At 41.1% G+C, this 26,151-nt stretch overlaps 1 protein-coding gene across 19 annotated transcripts in view; it reads left to right on the plus strand.

Annotated features, from left to right (window-relative positions):
* The first annotated feature begins 2,094 nt into the window (after positions 1-2,094).
* The window catches only part of LOC110533412 (phosphatidylinositol-binding clathrin assembly protein), a 63,423-nt gene continuing 39,366 nt past the window's right edge, over positions 2,095-26,151 (plus strand). For 7 of the 19 annotated variants that reach the window (XM_021617576.2, XM_021617575.2, XM_021617580.2 and 4 more), the window contains exons 1-2: positions 2,097-2,618; positions 20,987-21,129. In XM_021617576.2, coding sequence (XP_021473251.2) covers positions 2,489-2,618; positions 20,987-21,129 — 273 coding nt within the window. In that variant the 5' untranslated portion in view covers positions 2,097-2,488. Of the gene's footprint in view, positions 2,619-20,986; positions 21,130-26,151 lie in introns of all 19 variants that reach the window. The other 12 variants (XM_021617577.2, XM_036989752.1, XM_021617585.2 and 9 more) reach the window with 6 other exon arrangements.

The raw sequence follows: 26,151 nt of genomic DNA on the forward strand, positions 1-26,151 counted from the left end.
TCACACATCCAGGCTGTGAAGGGCTATTTTACCAAGGAGAGTGATGGAGTGTTGTATTAGATGGCCTGGCCTCCACAATCACCTGACCTCAACCCAGTTCCGAATGTTTGGGATGAGTTGGACCGCAGAGTGAAGGAAAAACAGCCAACAAGTGCTCAGTATATGTGGGAACTCCTTCGAGACTGTTGGAAAAGCATTCCAGCTGAAACTGGTTGAGAGAATGCCAAGAGTTTACAAAGCTGTCATCAAGGCAAAGGGTGGCTCCTTTGAAGAATCTCAAATATAAAATATGTTTTGATTTGTTTAACAGTTTTTTGGTTACCACATGATTGTCATTTCATAGTTTTGATGTCTTCACTACTATGCTACAATGTAAAAAATAAAGAAAAACCCTTGAAACGTCCAAACGTTTGAATGTTACTGTACATTCATAAGGCTGGATTTTCAGTTAATAAGCTATTTACTGTATCGCAAAAATGACATTGAATTGTGTTCGGTTGTCAATGCAACCAAATTTCAACATTTGAAGGATATGTATCTTGTGTGCCACTGACTTGGTCTGCCTTTAATTCCAGTTAGTCTACAAGTTAATAATTGTTATGTTGGACAACAAAGAATCAAAGTTAAAGAATGGTCCTATTCTTTAACTTATATTTTAGGTTGAGATGGAGACATGAATCCAACGTATCAATTATTATTTTCTTGAAACTCTACGCCTATACGTATTGTGTATTTTTAATTTAACCCTGGGTTGAATTGAAACAATAGCTGTTGATGACTTTGCAAATGCTATATAGGCCTAAATAGTATCATTGATGATATGACTTATAAAGTATGGTTACATTTAATTTGCTCTGTTAAACCTACTCTTTGGAATGAGTTTGATAGGAACAGTGACTATATTTAGTTATTAAGAGATCTATCAAAAATCATTCTCATGATAGCACATTGGTAATAGTCAGTGTCAAATTTTAAAGCTAAGCTAAGCAGGGCTTGGTTAAAACCCTGGATGGGACACCAAATTAATAGCTGTAGATCGCATGTGTCAAAGTCATTCCACGGAAGGCCAAGTGTCTGCAGGTTTTTGCTCCTCCCTTGTATTTGATTGATTAATTATGTTAACTAATTAGTAAGGATCACCCCTCATCTGGTTGTCTAGGTCTTAATTGAAAGGAAAAAGCTACAGACACTAGGACCTCCGTGGAGTGAGTTTGACACGCTCAACTAATATGAGTCGAGGTGCAACCAAAAAATGTGATCAGAATTGAAAAGGCGCAACACTGGCTTGCCATTAAAAACTCAATGTTTAATTTAAGCAATGTGAAAATATTATTTTTACTTTGCTTAAATTAAACATTGGGTTTCAGGTGAGCGAGAGTTCCGACTTTTCCTTTTCAACAACAAAGATAATGACATGTTAAAATAAAACTTTAAAAAATCTAAAAGATATTCAATGTGGAAACCATGGATATTAAAGGAGAATCAGGGGCAATGCCATGAGAAAATGGAAGGATTAGGACAATATGGGGCATGACCATGTTGATTAACTATAGGCCTACATAAAGATTCATATAAAAAATATAATAAAAAAGTTATTGCAAAAAACAGTGTCCCTGTGTGAAAAGAATGGAAAGCAAGTGGCAAGGAAATTATAATGGCTGCAAAACTGTCGCCTGCCCATCCATATTGGCTCAAGTAGGTGACCGAAACAATCAATCAATTGAAGCTTAAGAGCCACAATGGTGGCCCTGCTGTAAACTCAGCAACACCCACATAAAATTTGGGAGGCTCCCATAGAGATAGATAGAGAACTCATCTTGGATATGATGTGTTTTATCGTGGACATTGCCATTGAGGGATTCCACTAGTTTAAAGTAGTCAACTGGGTGGGGATTCCTAGAAGTCGGGCCAATGAAGAAAAATAAGAAAATGTACTACTTTAAAATGGAGATAGCCTAAAAGGCGCTGCCCATGCTGTCACAGGCACGTCAATGGCACGGATACAAAGATAAGTCCTCTATCTATCTCTATGAAGGCTCCAATTCTATTGAGGAATGAGACCCGCCATTTTCCTGAAAACCTCCAGTCCATTTAAACCCAGCAGGGGGAGGCGAAGTAGAAAAGAGCACAGACTTCTTCAGTGAGAACGAAACGAGAGGGGGCGTCAGTGCGAACAAAGTAATTCTAGGGAGAGGAGTTAGATGACATTCGGAAATTGAACGGAAGTAAAACACTCTGGGTTTGTATCTTCGTGGTTTTCCGACGTAGACGATACACCCAAACTTAAATTACAGCCTCAAATCAAGTCGTGGATGTGGGGTGCATATTTCACCCTGGGATTTAGCTACACGAGAAACGTTCCTGACGTCAAATTTTCTCTCCTCTCTTTATTTTGTGTCAGGTGGCTGAACTGTGGAAGCTACAGAGGACAATATCGATTCCACAGGATTTGAAACATTTGTTCTATACTTTATACAAAAGTACGAAGATGTCTGGACAAAGCATTACGGATAGGATAACTGCAGCTCAACACAGTGTAACCGGCTCCGCGGTGTCCAAAACTGTGTGCAAGGCGACCACACATGAAATTATGGGACCAAAAAAGAAACATTTAGATTGTAAGTATTAATATGTCGGCGAGTTGCTACATTGTTGTGTCTGTTCAAGTGTGTGTGTGTGTGTGTGTGTGTGTGTGTAGTCTATTCCTTTGGTATTGAACTGTGGCTGAGGCCTACAAACCCACATGAAAAAATACTATAGTGCATACTATAGTATATAAATATAGTACTATGGTATAAATGTTGTAGTATTACAATATTTATACACTTGTATTCACTGTAGTATTTACTGCAGTCTTTTTGCAGACATAACTAGTACACTGTAGTGTTTTTGCTTTATTATATTTGACATAGAAGTGCGGGCTTTTTCCAGTAGGAAACCTACCGAACAAATACTAAATGTGCACCTTTTTCATAACCTGTACGTAGGTAGGACTGGAGTCTGAACGGATCGTTCAGAGTTTGCTCTTTTCTGTAACCTGTAGGGAACATAATATAATGGTATATACTTGGCATGAAGGTTTCTCACCCATGGGTGGCACAAATTGGGGAATTGGTGGATTATGCAAATGTCATACTGTGGTATTACTATAATTTAAAAAACGAGTGTTTTTGTGGACAATACTGTAGTATTTACTATAGTATTCGTCACTATACTACAAAATTCTACGAGCACTACATGATCGAGGGGTATACTACAGTGTGGAGGTCAAGGGATACTACAGCTTATTACATATACATTATATAGTAAGTACACTGTAGTATTATTATTATTATTATTTTACATGTGGGTAGGCTATAATCAGGCAAACATCAGAAAATAACTGCTTATCTCTGAAACAATGCGAGATTTCATAGCATGATGTAGGGTAATTGTTTTAAAATGCTATCATCTTTACAATGGAAATTAGCGCTGTGCTTGGCATGCAAATCATGTGATTAACTGGATGATGAGGTTGTAGCCTAGACTTTGAACTTCAAGAAATGGTCTGACTTCAAATCAAATTTTATTGATCACATACACATATTTAGCAGATGTTGTTGCGGGTGTAGCGAAATGCTTGTGTTCCTAGCTCCAACAGTGCAGCAGTATCTTTATTTTTTTTTTACTCTTCACAACAATGCACACATCTAAAAGTAAAATAATGGAATTAAGAAATATAGAAATATTAGATTGACTAAAATACAGTAGAATAGAATACAGTATATATTGTACCAGTCAATTGTGGACACACCTACTTATTCCAGGGTTTCTTGATTTGTACTATTTTCTACATTGTATAATAATAGTGAAGACATCAAAACTATGAAATAACACATGGAATCATGTAGTAAACAAAAAAGTGTTTAACAAATCAAAACATATTTAAGATTCTTCAAAGTAGCCACCCTTTGCCTTGATGACACCCTGTAGTCTGTGATTGTCTGTAGACCCTGCTGCAAACGTCTCTTGTCTGAGCCGTTGAATTGTGACTCCGCTTTGTCTCTGTGTACTGATGTTTTGCCTGTTTGACTGCAATACTGAGAGAATAACTACAACGTTTGTTTTTGGCCATATTCCCAGTCATCTTGCCATGGTTAAATGTGGTGGTTCGTGCTTTCAGTTTTGCGAGAATGCTGCCATCTATCCACGGTTTCTGGTTTGGATAGGTTTTCATAGTCAGAGTGGGTACAACACTTCCTGATGAACTCAGTCACCGTATCTGTCTATTCGTCAATGTTCTTCTTAGAGGCTACCCAGAACATATCACTGTCGCAGTATATCAGTATATAGTATGTTACAATCCCTGATGTCTCTGGAAGGAGATCCTCGCCCTGAGCTCGTCTACTTTATAATCCTGAGACTGAACATTAGCGGGTAATATACTCTGAAGCGGTGGATGGTGTGCACTCCTCCTGATACACCTTCTCCGCCGGCGGTATTTTGGAGCACCCTCTGGAATAAGTTCAATTGCCCTGGGGTTTACGAACAAGGATCCAATTTGGGAAAGTCGCATTCCTTGTCATAATGCCGGAGTTACTGCCACTTTGATATCCAAAAGTTATTTCCGGCTGTATGTAATAAAACAAACCATTTTCTGGGCTAATAATGTAAGAAATAACACAAAAAAACAAAATACTGGAAAGTTGCTCAGGTGCTAGAAGCAGAGCTGCCTTATCTGTCGGTGCCGTCTTATGAATGATGGTTATTAAAGTGCTATTTATGCAATGATTTAATAAAATAAATCGCTTAACTGCTCCGTGATTTGTTTATGCAGTCTTCTATTGAGATGTCTACCTATTTATTGTCTTTCAATAGCGACGGTACATGCCTACAGGCAATTTACCGTCCAGTGAGTGTCCCTACATGATCTTATGCTTAGCATACGTAGATGTTTTCTCCCCTCCGTGTTTTTGGCTGACTCAGTTCTTCACAGGCATTCAATGGGGAACTTCAAGAGAAACAACTTTTAGTGTCGTTGTCCGCAAGATGGTCTGACTACGGATGTTAAAGACACCCTCTGCACTTCCTGACATTTTACCATTGTTGATTCACAGTTTCACAGTTTCCTTCTCCATTCCTTCTCTGTGTTGGGTTACTCCCGTTCAATGGGTTTTATTTCTGCGCTGACCTCAGTGCCCTAGCATCAGTGCTGCAGTTCGACTGCAGGCATCACCACATCAAGCTGTTCACACCCCGCTGCTTATCCCCCCCCCCCATACAACGTTTTGGTGGGGAGAGATGGTGAAACCAATTTCCTGTTGGGCACTATTTTTAGCATTGGTTCCAGAATAAGAAATGCCATATGTGGTGTTTGTTGGGGGGTCTTGAAGGGCATGTATGAAACTCTGAGTGAGTGACTCCTGTGCATAGAAGGCTTCTTGATGGACTTCTCCTTCATGAGAATGCTGCTAGAGAGGACCTCTTAAGACCTCTTTTGTAGTCTGGGGCTTGCAGGAGCAGAGCAGGAATGTGACAAAGGTTCTAGGTATTTCAGGAGGGCTGGTAGCACTTGTGTTGGAGTTTCCTCTCCGACTGAAATAGCAGTGTCGTGTCTAGCTCTCCTCCTGTCTGATTTGTACCCAAGATATGGCTCCCTCTTAGCTCCTTTGATTTGGGTTGAGTTTCCGGCCAGTGTGCACATTCTTTAGCACAGGCCTGTTAAAGAAACTCCACCAAATAATTTGTTACCAGAGAGAAAGAAAATAGGGAAAGGTCAAACAATTGTCTTTTTCCCGGCTATGAGCCTGCTTTGAACGCTGGTCTGCTTTGGTGAGAGATGAGCTCAGAGACGACTGCTCCTGACATTTTAAAAATATAGACAAGCTACCACTTTAGATTCCAGTTTGTTATAATCGGTGTAACTTATCCACTCAATATTGATGTATCTATTTATAGAGAGAGGAAAAAGACTGCACTTTTATTGTATGTTAGACCATTTATGTAAACCCATTTGTCAGTCCCAAAGTGCAAGGTTCAATCGCAAGTATAGCCTATTTGATGCTTTAGGGACTTTTCAGCCCCTGTAAATGGGAAGTTTATTTTATTGTGTCATTTGACTTGACTTGTTTGGCATCCCAAAACAGGATGTGTGATCATAATGAGGTAATGAAACTATGGTTCCCAACTTCCCACATCACCTGACACCTGGTGACATTTTGGTGAACAATAAAGTAAAACAATTACCTGTGTATTTTTGTATTTATGCCAAGTTCTTTATCATTTGGCAAACACGATGAAAGTTAAACTTTGTTTATTTCCGGAAGGAATTTACTTTGAGATGCAGTATTCTGAAATATTGATTTATTATTTGACCTCAAGCATAAAACTTGAGACCATACTCCACACACTCTAAACCAAAATGAACTGGAGGAAGTAGATCCCGCAGTGATGGTAATCAACTCATAGTACCTCGGTGGTCCTAATGATCTGGACACACAGCCAGAATCAGTTAACTACTTTTGGGGAGGAAACCTCAACACTGGCTTTCCTATAGTTTCCTTTTATGACAATGCAAATACAGGTCTCAGTTATATTGTTGCTACCGTACTGAAACAAGGTTGTCAGAATACTGGGTGTATTAGTCAGACTGAAACTAGGAAGTGTTAGTTTACCTGATAGTCTTACTTTGAAATGTAGGCCTACAATATCTGTATTGTTTTGTACAAGCCTTACTTGTTTTGATTCCTGAACCTATTTTGACAATATGTTAGTTATGAGTGGTTTCAGTCGAATTCAACCACCTCCTACTCAAGGCCAGGAGTGGTTTCAATGCCCCTTTTTAAAAAATGCATTATTAAGGGCAGAGAGAACCCTTGGTTTACTAAGGAACTTACAAACATCATAAGGGAGCGAAATGCTATGTAGGCTAAAGCAAGAGGGACTGGTTTGGCAGATGATTGAATGGCTTTTAAACGTCTTTGAAATATGGGTGTGGCTATGATCCGCAAATTGAAAGCGCACCACTACCTGAAATCTACTTCACATCATTTAAATAATCCATCTACATTTTGGCAAGTAGTGAAGGGTTTTGGAGTGCATAAAAGATACACAGCTTCCCCCCAAAAATTTGGTAGACACACAGATTGTAACTGAGAGAACCTCCATTCTGAAAGCCTTGAATCAGCATCTTTTAGATGCAGGCAGTTTATTTGAAAAGGTCAAAAGTATAATTCAGCCCCCTATGAATTTACCTGACACCCCTGTGCACTCCTTCACCAGGTTCTCCTTTTCATCCTTCTCTGTTTCAGAAGTGTGTAAAGCCCTGAAAGAAATTGATGGGGAAAAAATCCCCTGGCCCTGCTGAACTACACCACCGCTTCCTACACCTAGTTGCAGACATCATTGCTCCCCCTTAACATGTATTTTTAACCTCACACTTGATGTAAAGGAAATGCCTAAGTTATGGAAATCTGCTTTTGTACTGCCTCTCCTGAAAGGTGGAGATCCTTCGCTACTTGACAACTATCGACCTATATCAAAATTGTCTGTACTGTCAAAGGTACTGGAGTCCTTAGTTAGTAGGCAGCTAAAGGCCTACTTCCAAGAAAACAACATCTTAAATGGAATGCAATCAGGTTTTAGGTCTGGCCACAGCACTGTTTCAGCAATATTGAAGGTTTTAAATGGCATCCACTGTGCTGTTGATAAGAAGTTACATTGTGTGTCTCTCTAACCTCTCTAAGGTTTTTGACACCGTGGACCATGCTGTGTCAGTGCAAAGGTTAAAATGTTGTGGAATTACTGGTCATGCTTTAGATAGGTCATTTATAAGCCAATAAAATCGTACACAATGTGTAATGGCGGATGGTTGCAAATAAGTCCATAGAGGTGTGCTCAGGTGTTCCGCAAGGTTCTGTTTTGGGCCCACTGTTGTTCATTTTGTATATCAACAAGATTGGGGATCTTATTGAAACAGCGGATGTTCATTTTACATGCAGATGATACTGTTCTTTATTCAAGTGGTAGTAGTTTATCTTTAGCTTTTGAAAATGCCCGAAGAGCATTTAACATCATACAATAGAATCTGTATGATTTAAAGCTGGTTCTAAATTCAGGTAAAACAAAATGCATGGTATTTTCAAATGCCAGGCACGTTAATAATCATGTCATTGCTACATTGACTGGACATACTATAGAGCAAGTTAAAGTGTACAAATATTTGGGTGTGTGGGTTGATGATAAGCTGAGCTTCACTGTGCATGAAGAGATCTTGAAGGAAGCTCAAGCTAAAAATAGGTTTTTATTACTGGCATAAGGCTTGTTTTTCTTTTGAGGCCAGGTTCTTTTTTTTTGTCAGGTCGGTAAATAAATATCAATTACGGTCTCATTCTCATTTGCTTCTAACAGTACCAAAAATTAGAACAGGTCATGGTAGTAATAGTTTTAGTTACCTAGCTCCGTGGTCCTGGAATTTTCTCCTGAACATTTAAAAATTCGATGATCTAGTTTCGTTTGTGGAGTTTAATCACTTGATCGATGTATATATCATAGAAGAGTGTAATTGTTTTTAGGCCAGCTGTTTTTAGTCAACACCTTTGTGTTTTTAATGTAAAATGTTTTAGTTGTACTGTATGTGTGTTTTTATAGTTTTGTTTAATGTTGTGTTAGTGTATGTAAGTTTTGTTTAATGTTGTGTTAGTGTATGTAAGTTTTGTCTGAAATGTTGTTCCCCCTGCTGCTATTGGACCAGGTCTCTCTTGGAAAAGAGAAAATCTCAATGAGAAAAACCTGTATAAATAAAGGTCAAATAAAATAAATAAAAATGTGATTATTAATAAAATAGGCAAAAGGTCATTTTAGTACAATGTTAAGTTGTGAGGACTTCTCCTCTCTGTGCATGTGGTAATACTGAGCAAACATGTTCTATTGGATCCAAGCTTGTTCTGGAAGCTCAACTCATGAGTCAACACTTCAACATGATGCGCCCTACAATCAGCAGAGAGTAAAGGGCATGATCCACGTAGGTTTCAAACCACTGCAGTGTTTGGAGAGGAACATTCTAAATCTATTTAGTTTTCCAGAGCTCTTTTCTTGTTTGCCATCAGGATTTGAAATGGAGACAACCATATTCAATCAAACTGGTGACCATGTTTCTGTGATAATAAAGTGAGAAATAATATTCTCCTTGCTGAGCAGGTTTGAATTATGTGCATTTGAGTTTTATCATTTGCATGTTGAGCAAGCCTACATGAAACCAAAAGTTGATTGATAAAAGTGATCCACAAGGATAATTGTTACAGCTGGGATTGGTTGAATTGGGCCCTCTCTTTTAGCTGTGGTAATGATAAGTGTAAACGTCCACGTTCATGTGCCATGAAGACGCCATTTAGTTTTTTTCATAGATAGTATGAATTCAACTCTGAACCACTGAATGTTAAACCTGCTCTTCTTTGCTTGTTTTTTTCTCTTTCTTATCATTTGTATATTGCACAATGTGGCACATTAGTGGGCCTTGTTTTTAGATCCCATTAGGTTGCCTAAGCCTACAGCTTGAATGATTTCAAAGTAAAATAATGAAATGATACTGCTGTTTCTTTGAGGCTTATATTCAGTAGGTTGTATGCCAATCTATCAACTAACCTGTATAGCCTACATGAAGTTATAAAATAAGGCCTCACCCACTCACACCCAAGGCCTGCAAGCTCATTGACATGTAATGATGATACATGTGTGAATGTTCTTTCTCATCATCACCTGTGGTTTTGTGTTTAACCTGGTTCACTCATAAATAGGAACTAGCAAAAAAATGACTTTGGGTTAAAAGCTTTTTCTGGACGGGTTAGTTATGGTAATTTTAATCAATTCTAGTTCTAAAATCCACATTTGAGAACAATTTCAGCAGTGTGCACAATCTTTCTTGGTGCAATTTAGCTAATTAGTGACTGAAGTTGATCAATGAAGTAAACAAGGGTGCATGACAAGCTGAGAGTCTCTCCCTGGTGTAGCTAAAATGTAGAGCACATGGGTCCACTGTAACCACTGAGGCAGCAGTATGTTGGTGGGTCATGCGAGTCAGGCCAGAGGACACACTAACACATGTCTGCAGTCTTTGTGCATGAGAGGCTCTGCCCACAGGTCCCCCCCCCCCCCCCCCCCCATGGAACGCATGTGACCGCAGTGGCATCGAATGACTGTCCATCAGAGTGCTGACACACCACTGAACTGAATAGAGCCCACTGTAACTCTCAAAAAGCCTTTCAGAATCAATATCACAATTCAAAGGCTGCAAACCGGGCACTACCACCAAACCATTATTCTCTAGCCTCAAAAAGCTCCAGTGCCACTATTCAGAGCTAGAATTGACCTTTCATAGATAAACATCAGCAGCCACTCGTCTGCAATGAAGTGAAGTGGGCAGTCTGTCTAAAGTTGTGTTCTTTTCACTCTGCCATTTTAGGGTCATTATTGTGGAGTCACTACAATGTTGTTGATCCAGCCTCTGTTTTCTCCCATCACAGCCATTGAACTCTGTAGCTGTTTTAAAATCACCAATGGCCTCATGGTGACATCCCTGAGCAGTTTCATTCCTGTCCTGCAGCTCAGTTCAGAAGGACAACTGTATCTTTGTGACTGGGTGGTTTAATACATAATCCACAGCATAATTATTAACTTGACCATGCTTAAAGATATATTCAAAGTCTGATTTGTTATTGTTACCCATCTACCAACCACTGCCCTTCTTTATGCAGCTTTAGAGATGTTGTATGGGGGACAGAGGAAGGGTTAGTCATTCAAAAATGTCAACCCCTACTACTTCACACACAGGGATTTATTAAGCCAAATGTTACTCCTAAACTAAACCATGGGGCTGAATACTTATGCGACTATTTTTGTTAAGAATTAAAAATGTTATTTTATTTTTTATTTCCACTTTGACAGAGTATTATGTGTAGATTGTTGACAAGAAATGACATTTACAATTGCTTTCTCATCTGTCCACTGCTAGATCAAATAATGAACTAACCTAATTGTATTCACCTGGAACAGTTCCCTTTAGAATTTAAAAAATGAATTTAAATAAATTCTAAAATGGGAAAATTCCTCTCTGAAAATAAATGAATTGAATTGACTCCAACCGTTACTGGTGTTACTGTTCTGCTTTATCTAGATTTGCTGGAGGAGGCAGAGCCTTCATTCAAAGCTGTACGCTACAGTGCCTTCAAAGTATTCCTACCCCTTGACTTATTCCACATTTTGTTGTTACTGCCTGAATTCAAAATGTATTAAATGTTTTTTTTCTCACCCATCTACACACAATACCCCATAATGACAGTGAAAACATTATTATTATTTTTTTTTTTTGCAAATGTATTGATAATGAAATACAGAAAGATCTCATTTACATAAGTATTCACACCCGTGAGTCAATACATGTTAGAATTACCTTTGGCAGCGATTACAGCTGTGTCTTTCTGTGTAAGTCTCTAAGAGCTTTGCACACCTGGATTGTACAATATTTGCCCATTTTTATTATTTTTTTAATTCTTCAATCTCTGTCAAGTTGGTTGTTGCTAGACAACCATTTACAGTGCCTTGCGAAAGTATTTGGCCCCCTTGAACTTTGTGACCTTTTGCCACATTTCAGGCTTCAAACATAAAGATATAAAACTGTATTTTTTTGTGAAGAATCAACAACAAGTGGGACACAATCATGAAGTGGAACGACATTTATTGAATATTTCAAACTTTTTTAACAAATCAAAAACTGAAAAATTGGGCGTGCAAAATTATTCAGCCCCCTTAAGTTAATACTTTGTAGAGCCACCTTTTGCTGCGATTACAGCTGTAAGTCGCTTGGGGTATGTATCTATCAGTTTTGCACATCGAGAGACTGAATTTTTTTTCCCATTCCTCCTTGCAAAACAGCTCGAGCTCAGTGAGGTTGGATGGAGAGCATTTGTGAACAGCAGTTTTCAATTCTTTCCACAGATTCTCGATTGGATTCAGGTCTGGACTTTGACTTGGCCATTCTAACACCTGGATATGTTTATTTTTGAACCATTCAATTGTAGATTTTGCTTTATGTTTTGGATCATTGTCTTGTTGGAAGACAAATCTCCGTCCCAGTCTCAGGTCTTTTGCAGACTCCATCCGGTTTTCTTCCAGAATGGTCCTGTATTTGGCTCCATCCATCTTCCCATCAATTTTAACCATCTTCCCTGTCCCTGCTGAAGAAAAGCAGGCCCAAACCATGATGCTGCCACCACCATGTTTGACAGTGGGGATGGTGTGTTCAGCTGTGTTGCTTTTACGCCAAACATAACGTTTTGCATTGTTGCCAAAAAGTTCAATTTTGGTTTCATCTGACCAGAGCAGTTCTAGATCTCTGCAGTTCATCCAGAGTGATCATGGGCCTCTTGGCTGCATCTCTGATCAGTCTTCTCCTTGTATGAGCTGAAAGTTTAGAGGGACGGCCAGGTCTTGGTAGATTTGCAGTGGTCTGATACTCCTTCCATTTCAATATTATCGCTTGCACAGTGCTCCTTGGGATGTTTAAAGCTTGGGAAATCTTTTTGTATCCAAATCCGGCTTTAAACTTCTTCACAACAGTATCTCGGACCTGCCTGGTGTGTTCCTTGTTCTTCATGATGCTCTCTGCGCTTTTAACGGACCTCTGAGACTATCACAGTGCAGGTGCATTCATACGGAGACCTGATTACACACAGGTGGATTGTATTTATCATCATTAGTCATTTAGGTCAACATTGGATCATTCAGAGATCCTCACTGAACTTCTGGAGAGAGTTTGCTGCACTGAAAGTAAAGGGGCTGAATAATTTTGCAAGCCCAATTTTTCAGTTTTTGATTTGTTAAAAAAGTTTGAAATATCCAATAAATGTCGTTCCACTTCATGATTGTGTCCCACTTGTTGTTGATTCTTCACAAAAAAATACAGTTTTATATCTTTATGTTTGAAGCCTGAAATGTGGCAAAAGTTCGCAAAGTTCAAGGGGGCCGAATACTTTCGCAAGGCACTGTAAGTCTTGCCATAGATTTTCAAGCAGATTTAAATCAAAACTGTAACTAGGCCACTCAGGAACATTGAATGTCGTCTTGGTAAGCAACTAAAGTGTATATTTGGCCTAGTGTTTTAGGCTATTGTCCTGCTGAAAGGTGAATTATTCTCCCAGTGTCTGTTGGAATGTAGACTGAACCAGGTTTTCCTCTAGGATCTTGCCTGTGCTTAGCTCCTTTCCATTTCTTTTTATCCTGAAAAATTCCCTTGTCCTTGCCATTGACAAGGATACCCATAACATGCAGCCACCACCATGCTTGAAAATATGAAGAATGGTAATACATGAATATTCAATATTCCCAGGTAAGAAGTTTTAGGTTGTAGTTATTATAGGAATTATAGGACTATTTCTCCCTAAACCATTTGTATTTCGTATACCTTGGACTAGTGGATGTTCTTATAGGCACTTTAGTATTGCCAGTGTAACAGTATAGCTTCCGTCACTCAACTCGCCCCTACCTGGGCTCGAACAAGGAACACATCGACAACAGCCACCCTTGAAGCAGCGTTACCCATGCAGAGCAAGGGGAACAACCACTCCAAGTCTCAGAACAAGTGATGTTTGAAACGCTATTAGCGCGCACCCCGCTAACTAGCTAGCCATTTCACATCGGTTACACCAGCCTAATCTCGGGAGTTGATGGGCTTGAAGTCATAAACAGCACAATGCTTGAATCACAGCAAAGAGCTGCTGGCAAAACGCACGAAAGTGCTGTTTGAATGAATGCTTATGAGCCTGCTGCTGCCTACCACCGCTGTCAGACTGCTCTATCAAATCATAGACTTAGTTATAACATAATAACACACAGAAATACGAGCCTTAGGTCATTAATATGGTCAAATCCAGAAACTATCGTCTCGAAAACAAGACGTTTATTCTTTCAGTGAAATACGGAACCGTTCCGTATTTTATCTAAGGGGTGGCATCCATTATTCTAAATATTCCTGTTACATTGCTCAACCTTCAATGTCATGTCATAATTACGTAAAATTCTGGCAAATTAGGGGGCCCAAACTGTTGCATATACCCTGACTCTGCGTGCAATGAACGCAAGAGAAGTGACACAATTTCACCTGTTTAATATTGCCTGCTAGCCTGGATTTCTTTTAGCTAAATATTCAGGTTTAAAAATATATACTTCTGTGTATTGATTTTAAGAAAGGCATTGATGTTTATGGTTAGGTACACATTGGAGCAAGGACAGTACTTTTTTGGGAATACGCACCGCATTGATTATATGCAACGCAGGACACGCTAGATAAACTGGTAATATCATCAACCATATGTAGTTTAACTAGTGATTATGATTGATTGTTTTATAAGATACGTTTAATGCTAGCTAGCAACTTACCTTGGCTTACTGCATTCGTGTAACAGGCAGGCTCCTCAAGGAGTGCAATGAGAGGCAGGTGGTTAGAGCGTTGGACTAGTTAACTGTAAGGTTGCAAGATTGATTCCCGAGCTGACAAGGTAAACATCTGTCGTTCTGACCCTGAACAAGGCAGTTAACCCACCGTTTCTAGGCCGTCATTGAAAATAAGAATTTCCGATTGTTATGAAAACTTGAAATCAGCCCTAATTAATCTGCCATTCCGATTTAATCGGTCGACCTCTATACTGGGCCATACACACTACCCTCTTTAGCGTTTAGCAGTTGGATGCCAAGCAGTTGCCATACCAGGCGGTGATGCAACCAGTTAGGATGCTCTCGATGGTGCAGCTTTAGAACTTTTTGAGGATCTGAGGACCCATGCCAAATCTTTTGAGCCTCCTCCTGAGGGAGAGGTTGTTGTCCTGACACCACACTACCAGGTCTCTGACCTCCCTATAGGCCATCTCATCATTGTCGGTGATCAGGCCTTCCACTGTTGTGTCATCGGCAATCTTAATGATGGTGTTGGAGTCGTGCTTGGCCACGCAGTCGTGGGTGAACAGGAAGTACAGGAGGGGACTGAGCACGCACCCCTGAGGGGCCCCCATGTTGATGTGTTGTTGCCCACCCTTAGGCCGCCCCATGGTGGTGTCAGGAAGTCCAGGATCCAGTTGCAGAGGGTCTGTGTTTAGTCCCAGGGTCTTTAGCTTAGTGATGAGTTTTGAGGGCACTATGGTGTTGAACGCTGAGCTGTAGTCGTTGAACAGCATTCTCATGTCGGTGTTCTTTTTGGAATTGTTTTGATTTAATTAATGCTACCCAATATTTCCAAACTTGAATTATTATAATCTTTTAAACCGTTTTGTTATGCTGAGCCTATTGGAACTGTTTGCCAAAGCCATCAATGTGTTCCTTGCATGTTTTGGGCCTTGAAATCTGTTGTGTTTATTAAGAAGGAACTCTCAAAGGAATGCGAGCTACGGAAATGCTTCGACCATTGCATTCCGATCGTTGCTCCAGAGTTCATGTTTAGTTAATTTGAATGCTTTTAGTTCATGTCAGCTGCACCGGCCATGTCATCACTAGTAGCCTGTAATGGCTATTAAATGCCCTAATGTACATTAAGGGAACGTTAGCATTGGTCCACAAAACACAGGAAAATCAAGTGAATACCACACCACCCAACATTTTTCACATTTACATTTTAGTCATTTAGCAGATGCTCTTATCCAGAATGACTTGCCCACAACTCTGGTGTTGCAAGTGCAAACTGAGCCACCCAACATGACCTATGTACAAGCCCTTGGCCTTGACCCTTACAATTGGAATAAATGTGCATAGACTCGATGACAGACGGTTGAGAAAATGATGGTGGGAAAAAAGTTTTCAACAGGAAGTCCAGGTCAACTACTGCATGAGCATTACATAGCACTTAGTGTCATCAAACTAAATCTGGACTCATGACTTACATGTATTAATGGTAAAGTGTATTATAATTCTTAATAAATTGATTACAAATCAATTCTACACAGTAGCTTATGAATGTGACCTAGCTTTTATTTTATAGGAAGGTTTAGTTTTTTTTCACTTTCTTTCCCATGTGTGATTATGACTTGCCATGTGGTTACAGTTGCTGATGCAAGCTTTTCTTTTGCGGACATCTCCCTGAAATAACTTGGTTGTTCATCACTGGAATCCTTTGTCATGGTTTTAATTTTTTTACTTTCCACACAACCCTCCCAAACCACAAAGTATTCAAAATCCAGCTTTGTCTGATTCCCACCAGTTTGCTCTTAGCACTCACTTCCTTTTCATGCTTTGGATTCGAGTCCTTTACAATTTCAGCTGACTTCAGACAGATTGTTTAACCTTGGTTGGGTAACTAAAATAAAGGACAGATGACCAACCATGTTATTTTGGGTAGAGAGACTGCTCTCACAAGGAGACCCTATATCTCTGTTGCATAAGATTTGTGATGTATGTAGGCCTACATGATTGCAGTGCTTACTGTACACATAGACAATCTCTGAATTCAGCGTGACATCTTGTGAGTTTAACAGAATCTGACTTGTTACTGGGAATACATGGGTCAGATGAAAGAACATGCAAATTGGGCTTGGTTTTCTTAATAGAGTGAAACCAAGGTAATGTTCTGGACTTGGCTCTGTCTGGCTCTCCTTTTGAGCCAAGATGTCAGGCACTCTGCCTAATTCAATTTCTGTCAAGCTCGTTTTCGTCCACTTCCCCTGCTGCACTTACAGCAACTTTGTATCCAGATGTCAGTAAGCAGAGCAACGAGAGATGACGGTGTGCCATTATTCAATACTCCGTTTCCGTCAGCTGTATCCGTCTACCACAAGGTGCTATGCTTAGGTTGACAAATGTCTTATGGATTTTGAAGGCATTCAATACTCCCTGTGAGTAGATCAGTTTCCTCTCTACTACCCTTGGGGATGTGCCAGTCAGATATAGAAGGATTTTCTGAAGGTTTACCCCGGTGAAGTGTTTTTATTGCATTATCTAGGGATAAAGTATTCTTATATGAAGAGGCGTGATATACATTCAACCATGTTCAGTATCCCTTTAATTTTAGATGGCACCTCTAGGTCTAGGTGTTTGAGCACAAACCTCTTCTCTTTAGGCTTCTATAGCGGCATCTATATGACTGCTTTTTGCCTGTATAAGGTGCTTGTGCAGCTGGGATTCATTTCAATTCAGTATCCTCTCATGAAGTGAAAATCATCCTGCTGCTAACTTTTTTGCTTTCAAACTGAAATTAATGGATCACACATTAAGAAGGATGGTACTTGTATAATAAGTATTTTGCACATTCAATGCACCTAGATAGTGTGTGAGGGGGACGAGGTCAAATCAGGTTTGAAAAGTCGAAGCTCTAGACAGAGGCCCGAGTTCCCGACTTGGAATTCCGACCGTTTTAAAAATATTTTTCCCAGTCTGAGCTCTTTTTTTTTTTTTTTTTTTCAGTTAGTTGTCTTGAATGCACGGAAGTCTGAGATTTCCGAGTTCCCAGTTTTGAACGCGGTGTGTGTCAATGTCCAACGCCCTGTTAAAGGGAGAAGACTCCAAACAGGTTATAACACCATCTGGTTCTTATGCATCACTTTGATGGGACTTGTTGATGCATGTGTGCATCACCACCAGTCATTTCTGTCAGACCTGAAAGGCCTTTTGTTTTCACATGGGCATCCTTTTGTGGATGTCAGAATAGCTTCTGCAGTCAGTAAAGGTGCTCTGTAGACCACCCATGTTGCACTAACAGGCAATGGCAACAGTCAGCGCTTCAGAGGAACAAGTAGAACAGTTGAATCATGATTACAAATTTGTACGTTAAATCAGTGTGTTGTCAACTATTGAAATAGATTAAAAAGTATATTTCGATGTTTGATCAGCCATCTACTCTGTTCACCTTGATGCTACCAATCCTGTACCGTGCTAGCAGCAGATCACAGCCAACCGAGCCACGGCCTGTTCAACCCACTACTATCTAGGAGGAGGAGTCACTACAGGTGCATCAAAGCTGGGACCGAGAGACTGATAAACAGCTTCTATCTCCATGCCAGTCACCTTAGTTACTGTTCTAGCCGTTTACCATCCGGTACTCTACCCTGCACCTTAGATAGAGACTGCTGCCCCTATTTAATAATGTTTACTCACTTTATATGGATATACTGTTTTCTATGCATGACTCATCCTATATAACTACTGCGGTACACACCTTTTATATTCATATACTGTCCATACTGTCTGTATCTACACCATTATATACACTGAGTATACCAAACCGTAAGAACACCTTCCTAATTAGAGGTTGAACGATTAATCGACATGGCCGATTTGATTAAGGCCAATTTCAAGTTTTCATAACATTTAGTAATCGGCATTTTTGGATGCCGATTATGGCCGCTTACATTGCATTCCATGAGGAAACTGCGTGGCGAGTGCAGCGTCAAAAGGACCTTGTGGCTGCAATGAGCCAAGGTAAGTTGCTAGCTAGCATTAAACTTATCTCATGAAAAACAACCAATCTTCACATACAGTGCCTTGCGAAAGTATTCGGCCCCCTTGAACTTTGCGACCTTTTGCCACATTTCAGGCTTCAAACATAAAGATATAAAACTGTATTTTTTTGTGAAGAATCAACAACAAGTGGGACACAATCATGAAGTGGAACAACATTTATTGGATATTTCAAACTTTTTTAACAAATCAAAAACTGAAAAATTGCGCGTGCAAAATTATTCCACTGGCAATATAAAGTCAAGAAGAGATGACTAGAAACGATTCAGTTGACCGTTTTATGTGTGGATTAATTGTTGGGGAAGAGGACCCTGTGCATTTCAGATAAAATAACAACTCAATGTTTATATCCCAGGACACATTATCTAGCAACAGCAGCTAGCTAAATAGGACAAATTAGCTAGCAAGTGCAAACTAAATTGCCATAAATGTTTAATGCTTTTCGACCTGTCCCCAAATTAATATAATTGGTTCAGAGTTTGTTTTGATATTTTAACCTGCGTGTCGTGATCACATTTGGTGTGGGGGGACAAAATAAATGTATGCACGATGGCACACGCATGCAGCCGGTTTGGGTTCTGTGTTAGGGATGCCACCCATTCGACAAAATACGGACTAGTTCCGTATTTCACTGAAAGAGTAAACGTTTTGTTTTCAAAATGATAGTTTCTGGATTTGACCATATTAATGACCAAAGGTTTGTATTTCTGTATGTTTATTATATTCTAATTAAGTCTGACTTGATAGAGCAGTCTGACTGAGCGTTGGTAGGCAGCAGCAGGCTCGTAAGCATTCATTCAAACAGCACTTTACTGCGTTTGCGAGCAGCTCTTAGTAATGCTTGAGGCACAGCGCTGTTTTTGACTTCAAACCTATCAACCTCCTAGATTAGGATGGCAATGCTAAAGTGCCTATAAGAACATCCAATAGTCAAAGGTATAAGAAATTCAAATGGTATAGAGAGAAATAGTCGACGCGTCATAATAACTACAACCTAAAACTTCTTAACTGGGAATATTGAAGAACTGGGAATATTAAACCATCAGATTTCATATGTTCTGAGCAGGGAATTTAAATGTTAGCTTTTTTTACATGGCACATATTGCACTTTTACTTTCTTCAACACTGTATTATTGCATTATTTAAACCAAATTGAACATGCTTCATGAATTATTTGAGACTAAATATATTTGATTTATGTGTTATATTAAGTTAAAATGGTTCATTGTTCATTTCAGTGTTATTGTCATTATTGTTATTATTGTCGGTATCGGCTTTTTTTGGCCCTCCAATAAATCGGTATCGGCGTTGAAAAATCTATTCCTAATATTGAGCACCCCCCCCCCGAAAGCATTCCACAGGGATGCTGGCCCATGCTGACCTCAATGCTTCCCACAGTTGTGTCAAGTTGGCTGGCTGGATGTCCTTTGGGTGGTGGACCATTCTTGATACACTCTGGAAACTGAGTGTGAAAAACCCAGTGTCAAGAACCCTGCAGTTCTTGACACAAGCTTGTGCGCCTGGCACCAACTACCATTCCCTGTTCAAAGGCACTTAAATCTTTTGTCTTGCCCATTCACCCTCGGATTGTGTATGTGTGCCATTCAATGTCTCAATTGTCTCAAGGCTTATCCTTCTTTAACCTGTCTCCTCCCCTTCATCTACACTGATTGAAATGGATTTAACAAGTGACATGAATAAGGGGGTAGCTTTCACCTGGTCAGTTTGTCATGGAAAGAGCAGGTGTTCTTAATGTTTTGTATACTCGGTGTATATTAGATTCCGGACTCTGTCATTGCTCGTTAGGATATTTATTTATTTGTACTTTTTGGATTATGTGTGTATTGCTAGGTATTATTACTGCACTATTGGAGCTAGGAACAAGAATTTCGCTGCATCTGCAAATCTGTACACTTTGATTTGATCTCCTTTTTAGCTGTGTGTGTGTGTGTGTGTGTGTGTGTGTGTGTGTGTGTGTGTGTGTGTGTGTGTGTGTGTGTGTGTGTGTGTGTGTGTGTGTGTGTGTGTGTGTGTGTGTGTGTGTGTCCGACCTTGTGAGATCTGGCATGAGAGCACATTCTCATGGCACTGATGGAAAGGTGCCAGAAGGCATCGGCTTTCACTACAGGCCAGATGGCATGGGGGCCCTGCCAAAGTCCAAAATAATGCCCAGAATGCATGTGCTATCCTCAGACAGACGTTTGTGACCATAGCTGCCAAATATATACCCTGGGTGCAACCTATCCTGGCCTATCCTATCCTGGGCTGTGCTAAGGGCTTTGTGCTCTCTCGAACCCGGTCGGTCAATGTGACGAAAGCCTGTACCAGGAAGTTTTGTCATTTTCTCACAACAACAGCTTGATTCTGTGGAACTGGTTGTTTAAAACATCTGCCTATGCTCACACAGTCACACTTCCTATTGCTCTAAGGCAGACTGTCTGTCTGTGTCTCAATCACTTAAAATAATATGCCTATAGGACCCTACATTAACCACCATTTCCCCCACTCTCTCCCCCAGACTTGATCCACTGCACCAATGAGATGAACGTGAACATCCCCCAGCTGGCAGACACCTTGTTTGAAAGGACTGCCAGCACCAGCTGGGTGGTGGTCTTCAAGTCTCTCACCGCCACACACCACCTCATGGTCTACGGCAACGAGGTGAGCAAAACCTGTCTGCAACTCCACGGAGTAGGGTGAAGCTGCTTCTAGACGCTGACCTTGGGTCAGTTTTGCATTTTCCCCACTCATGGTGAAGGTTAGTTTTGGGAGAGGAAGCTGATTCTTCTAGATCTGTACATGGGGAAACTTCACCCTGGAGCTCTGCAACTCCACACTCCCAGCTGAGCTACATATTATATAATGAATCTGACTCCCAGGTGATCAGAGAGGCATGTCATCCAAGACACGGACTCCGAACTCCAAATCAACCTCCATCCCTCCCTTCATACTGTAATGGTACCAATGGCAGCCCAATTCTGATCTGTTGGCACTTGTAGTCCCAGTCGTGGGGAAAACAACCTGTGGTTACCTAGGTTTTCCCATTGGCTCACAGCAAAAACTTGACCTTTTTCAAACACGGTTTTCTTGTTGTTTTTTGTTTTTGTAAATTACAGAATTGCATGTAAGAAAAGTACATGTCTACAAATGTATTTTTAACATTGCCAGCTCCCGAACCTTCCCACTACTTAGAAAAACATTGTATTGATATGATAGCTTCTTCCTTTGAACAAGAGTGAATGAAAAAATAGCCTGTGTCCACATAATTATTATTATTTTTAAATCAGACCTGAGCTTAACTTCAAATTATTTTTCAAAGAGATGTAGATGTCTACATTGTCTGAGGAGATGGTAGACCTCTTTGAAGTCACTATGTCCCCTGCCGTGGAGATCACCCTCTCTCTAGGAACTGAAGTGCCAGGCACAGCCAGGTAGCATCTTGCCATCTTGGCAATGTGAGGGTATTTACACTCGTTGCATTTCCACTATGCCAGTCGATCACCATCCACTGGAATGCTGCTTGCTGCCTTGTAGGATGCCACCTCCTCTTTGATGGTGTTGGCAAACGTCTTGCCCGTGTTCTTGCTCACAAAGGTCTCCCCGAAAAGCTCCTTCATGGCCAAATTATTTTGTGGAGGAGATGCCCCTGCTCCTGTCGTCTCTGTGGCTTGACCCTGCAGAAAAATTACTTGATCTATTAAACTAACTAATTATTTATTTTCATATTTCATAGAACTATAATTGTTGCAATAACATTTAATAAAATTCATTCTTATTCCAAATCAAAAATATATTCTAATAGCAATAGCATAGACTAAGATTAGACTGCACTATATTTATTATTTAAGTAATTCATTTTTTTTACCTCTTCAGTGGCCACAATCTCAGTGGTGACATCACTGAATGTCGGGCAGGGTCTAGGTTAAGGGCAGGGTCTAGGTTAAGACAGGGACTTGAACCTTGGATCAAGTGCAGGTGCTCTATGAGGGTAGTCCTGTACATTAGGGGGTATCTGGGGTTCAGGTCCTCTCTAATGGCAGCCTTGACATCTCTAGTGATGGTGCTGTCTTCCTCACTTGGGGCCATGTATTGTAGAATTTTTGTTTTCAGAGGTAGGGTCATGGACACAGACGGTGCAGATTCAGTGCTCAATAAGGTTGTAACCGTTTTGAGGGGTTTGAGCACCTGGAGAATCTCCTCTGCCAGTTTCACGTCATCATCAGATAAGGTGACGATGTCTTTATATTTTTTCAGGGTCTTGTCTGTCAGTGCAGAGTATACAGCTGCCTGCCGCTCAAGATAGCGCTCCAACATGTCATAAGTGGAGATCCACCTTGTTGTAACATCGTGTACGAGCTTGTGGGTCGGTAGCTGTAACATTTCTTGCTTGGTCTTAAGCACATGAGTGGCTGTTGTGCTTCGGTGGAAAAAGGAAACCACCTTCCTGATCCTCCCAAGGAGGCAGTCTGGTTCACTGAGATTTGGTATTTTTTTATTAGGATCCCCATTAGCTGTTGTAAAAGCAGCAGCTACTCTTTCTGGGGTCCACATGAAACATAATACAGAACATCATTAGACAAGAACAGAACAACATACATTCCCCTTTGGGATGCTAAATTGATCACATGTGCAAAGGAAGCTATCTGTGGCCCTAGTCCAGCTTCTATCACTGGATTTACTTGGTTTTTGGCATTATCTGTGGTGATTGGGATATTGCTATTGGGCCTCTCTAGCTTCCACTCTGCTACTGCTCCTAGCAGTACCTGCATCCGATTTGTGCCTGTGTGACTCTCATAGGGGCGTGTCTGTAGCACTGGACTTCGCATCTCCCACTCCTCTATGGTGTAGTGAGCAGTCACAGTCACGTAGCTTTCTGTTACCCTAGAGGTCCACTCCTCTGTGGTGTAGTGAGCAGTAACAGTCACGTAGCTTTCTGTTACCCTGGAGGTCCACTCCTCTGTGGTGTAGTGAGCAGTCACAGTCACGTAGCTTTCTGTTACCCTGGAGGTCCACTCCTCTGTGGTGTAGTGAGCAGTAACAGTCACGTAGCTTTCTGTTACCCTGGAGGTCCACTCCTCTGTGGTGTAGTGAGTAGTCAGTCACGTAGCTTTCCGTTGCCCTGGAGGTCCACTCCTCTGTGGTGTAGTGAGCAGTCACAGTCACATAGCTTTCTGTTGCCCTGGAGGTCCACTCCTCTGTGGTGTAGTGAGTAGTCAGTCACGTAGCTTTCTGTTACCCTGGAGGTCCACTCCTCTGTGGTGTAGTGAGTAGTCAGTCACGTAGCTTTCTGTTACCCTAGAGGTCCACTCCTCTGTGGTGTAGTGAGCAGTAACAGTCACGTAGCTTTCTGTTACCCTGGAGGTCCACTCCTCTGTGGTGTAGTGAGCAGTAACAGTCACGTAGCTTTCTGTTACCCTGGAGGTCCACTCCTCTGTGGTGTAGTGAGCAGTAACAGTCACGTAGCTTTCTGTTACCCTGGAGGTCTACTCCTCTGTGGTGTAGTGAGCAGTCACAGTCACATAGCTTTATGTTGCCCTGGAGGTCCACTCCTCTGTGGTGTAGTGAGTAGTCAGTCACGTAGCTTTCCGTTGCCCTGGAGGTCCACTCCTCTGTGGTGAAGTGAGTAGTCAGTCACGTAGCTTTCTGTTACCCTGGAGGTCCACTCCTCTGTGGTGTAGTGAGCAGTAACAGTCACGTAGCTTTCTGTTACCCTGGAGGTCCACTCCTCTGTGGTGTAGTGAGTAGTCACAGTCATGTAGCTTTCTGTTACCCTAGAGGTCCACTCCTCTGTGGTGTAGTGAGTAGTCAGTCACGTAGCTTTCCGTTGCCCTGGAGGTCCACTCCTCTGTGGTGTAGTGAGCAGTCACAGTCACATAGCTTTATGTTGCCCTGGAGGTCCACTCCTCTGTGGTGTAGTGAGTAGTCAGTCACGTAGCTTTCCGTTGCCCTGGAGGTCCACTCCTCTGTGGTGTAGTGAGTAGTCAGTCACGTAGCTTTCCGTTGCCCTGGAGGTCCACTCCTCTGTGGTGTAGTGAGCAGTCACAGTCACATAGCTTTCCGTTGCCCTGGAGGTCCACTCCTCTGTGGTGTAGTGAGCAGTCACAGTCACATAGCTTTCCGTTGCCCTGGAGGTCCACTCCTCTGTGGTGTAGTGAGCAGTCACGTAGCTTTCCGTTGCCCTGGAGGTCCACCCGTCTGGGCAACAGAGGATTCCTTGGATAATTTGTCGACAATTTTGCTATTTTCCTGTTCATAAACATCTGGCACGATCTTCATACTGAAGTGGGTGCGCCAGGGGATTTCGTAGCGTGGCTCAAGCACTTTCAACATATTTTTAAACCCTTGTTTTCCACAACAGAGTATGGCCTCATGTCTGCAGCGATAAACATCCCAATATATTTGGTGATGGCTTTAGCCCGGTCTGATTCTGCAGCGAAGGGCTGCTTAAATGCCACGGTGAGAAGTTGTTGTCTCTTGGCTGAGAAGGCTCCTGTCACTGTGATGACAGGTGATGATGCTTTAAATGTGTGGCCATGCTCAATGATCATACGGCTTTCTTGTGGCACAATACCTACACACCGTAATGGTGTTGTCCACCACCCTTCTTCCGCCATCATATTTGACAGGGAAGCCAAAATTCCAGTTCTTCAGCTCCTCCGCTAGCTCCATGGCTGTCACTGCCCTTTTTGTCAACGTGAGCATCCAGGATTGATTTGTTGGGATTCCACATGCCCTGTTCACGTGAACAGTACACACAGCTGCTTTAAAAAAATAATAAAATCAACCTTCAGGCTTCAGAATAAAACACAGCACACATCTGTCTTGTCTTTATCTTTTCACTGAGATTTAGGGAATTATGACTTTAAAAAGTAACAGCGCCAGTAAAACTGTAAAAGTCTGGTTCATCCTTGGGAGCAATTTCCAAACGCCTGAAGATACCACGTTCATCTGTACAAACAATAGTATGCAAGTATAAACACCATGGGACAACGCAGCCGTCATAACACTCAAGAAGTAGACGCATTCTGTCTCCTAGAGATTAATGTACTTTGGTGCGAAAAGTGCAAATCAATCCCAGAACAACAGCAAAGAACCTTGTGAAGATGCTGGAGGAAACAGGTACAAAAGTACCTATATCCACAGTACAACGAGTCCTATATCGTCTAAACCTGAAAGGCCGCTCAGCAAGAAAGAATCCACTGCTCCAAAACCGCCATAAAGCCAGAATACAGTTTTCAACTGTACATGGGGACAAAGATCATACTTTTTGGAGAAATGTCCTCTGGTCTGATGAAACAAAAATAGAACTGTTTGGCCATAATGACCATCGTTATGTTTGGAGGAAAAAGGGGCTTGCAAGCCGAAGAACACCATCCCAACCATGAAGCACGGGGGTGGCAGCATCACGTTGTGGGGGTGCTTTGCAGCAGGAGGTACTGGTGCACTTCACAAAATAGAAGGCATCAAGAGGAAGGGAAAATTATGTAGATATATTGAAGCAACATCTCAAGATATCAGTCAGGAAGTTAAAGCTTGGTCGCAAATGGGTCTTCCAAATGGACAATGACCCCAAGCATACTTCCAAAATTGTGGCAAAATGGCTTAAGGACAACAAAGTCAAGGTATTGGAGTGGCCATCACAAAGCCCTGACCTCAATCCCATAGAAAATTTGTGGGCAGAAC

Source organism: Oncorhynchus mykiss, chromosome 10 (assembly GCF_013265735.2).
Source record: "Oncorhynchus mykiss isolate Arlee chromosome 10, USDA_OmykA_1.1, whole genome shotgun sequence".
Lineage (NCBI taxonomy): Eukaryota > Metazoa > Chordata > Actinopteri > Salmoniformes > Salmonidae > Oncorhynchus > Oncorhynchus mykiss.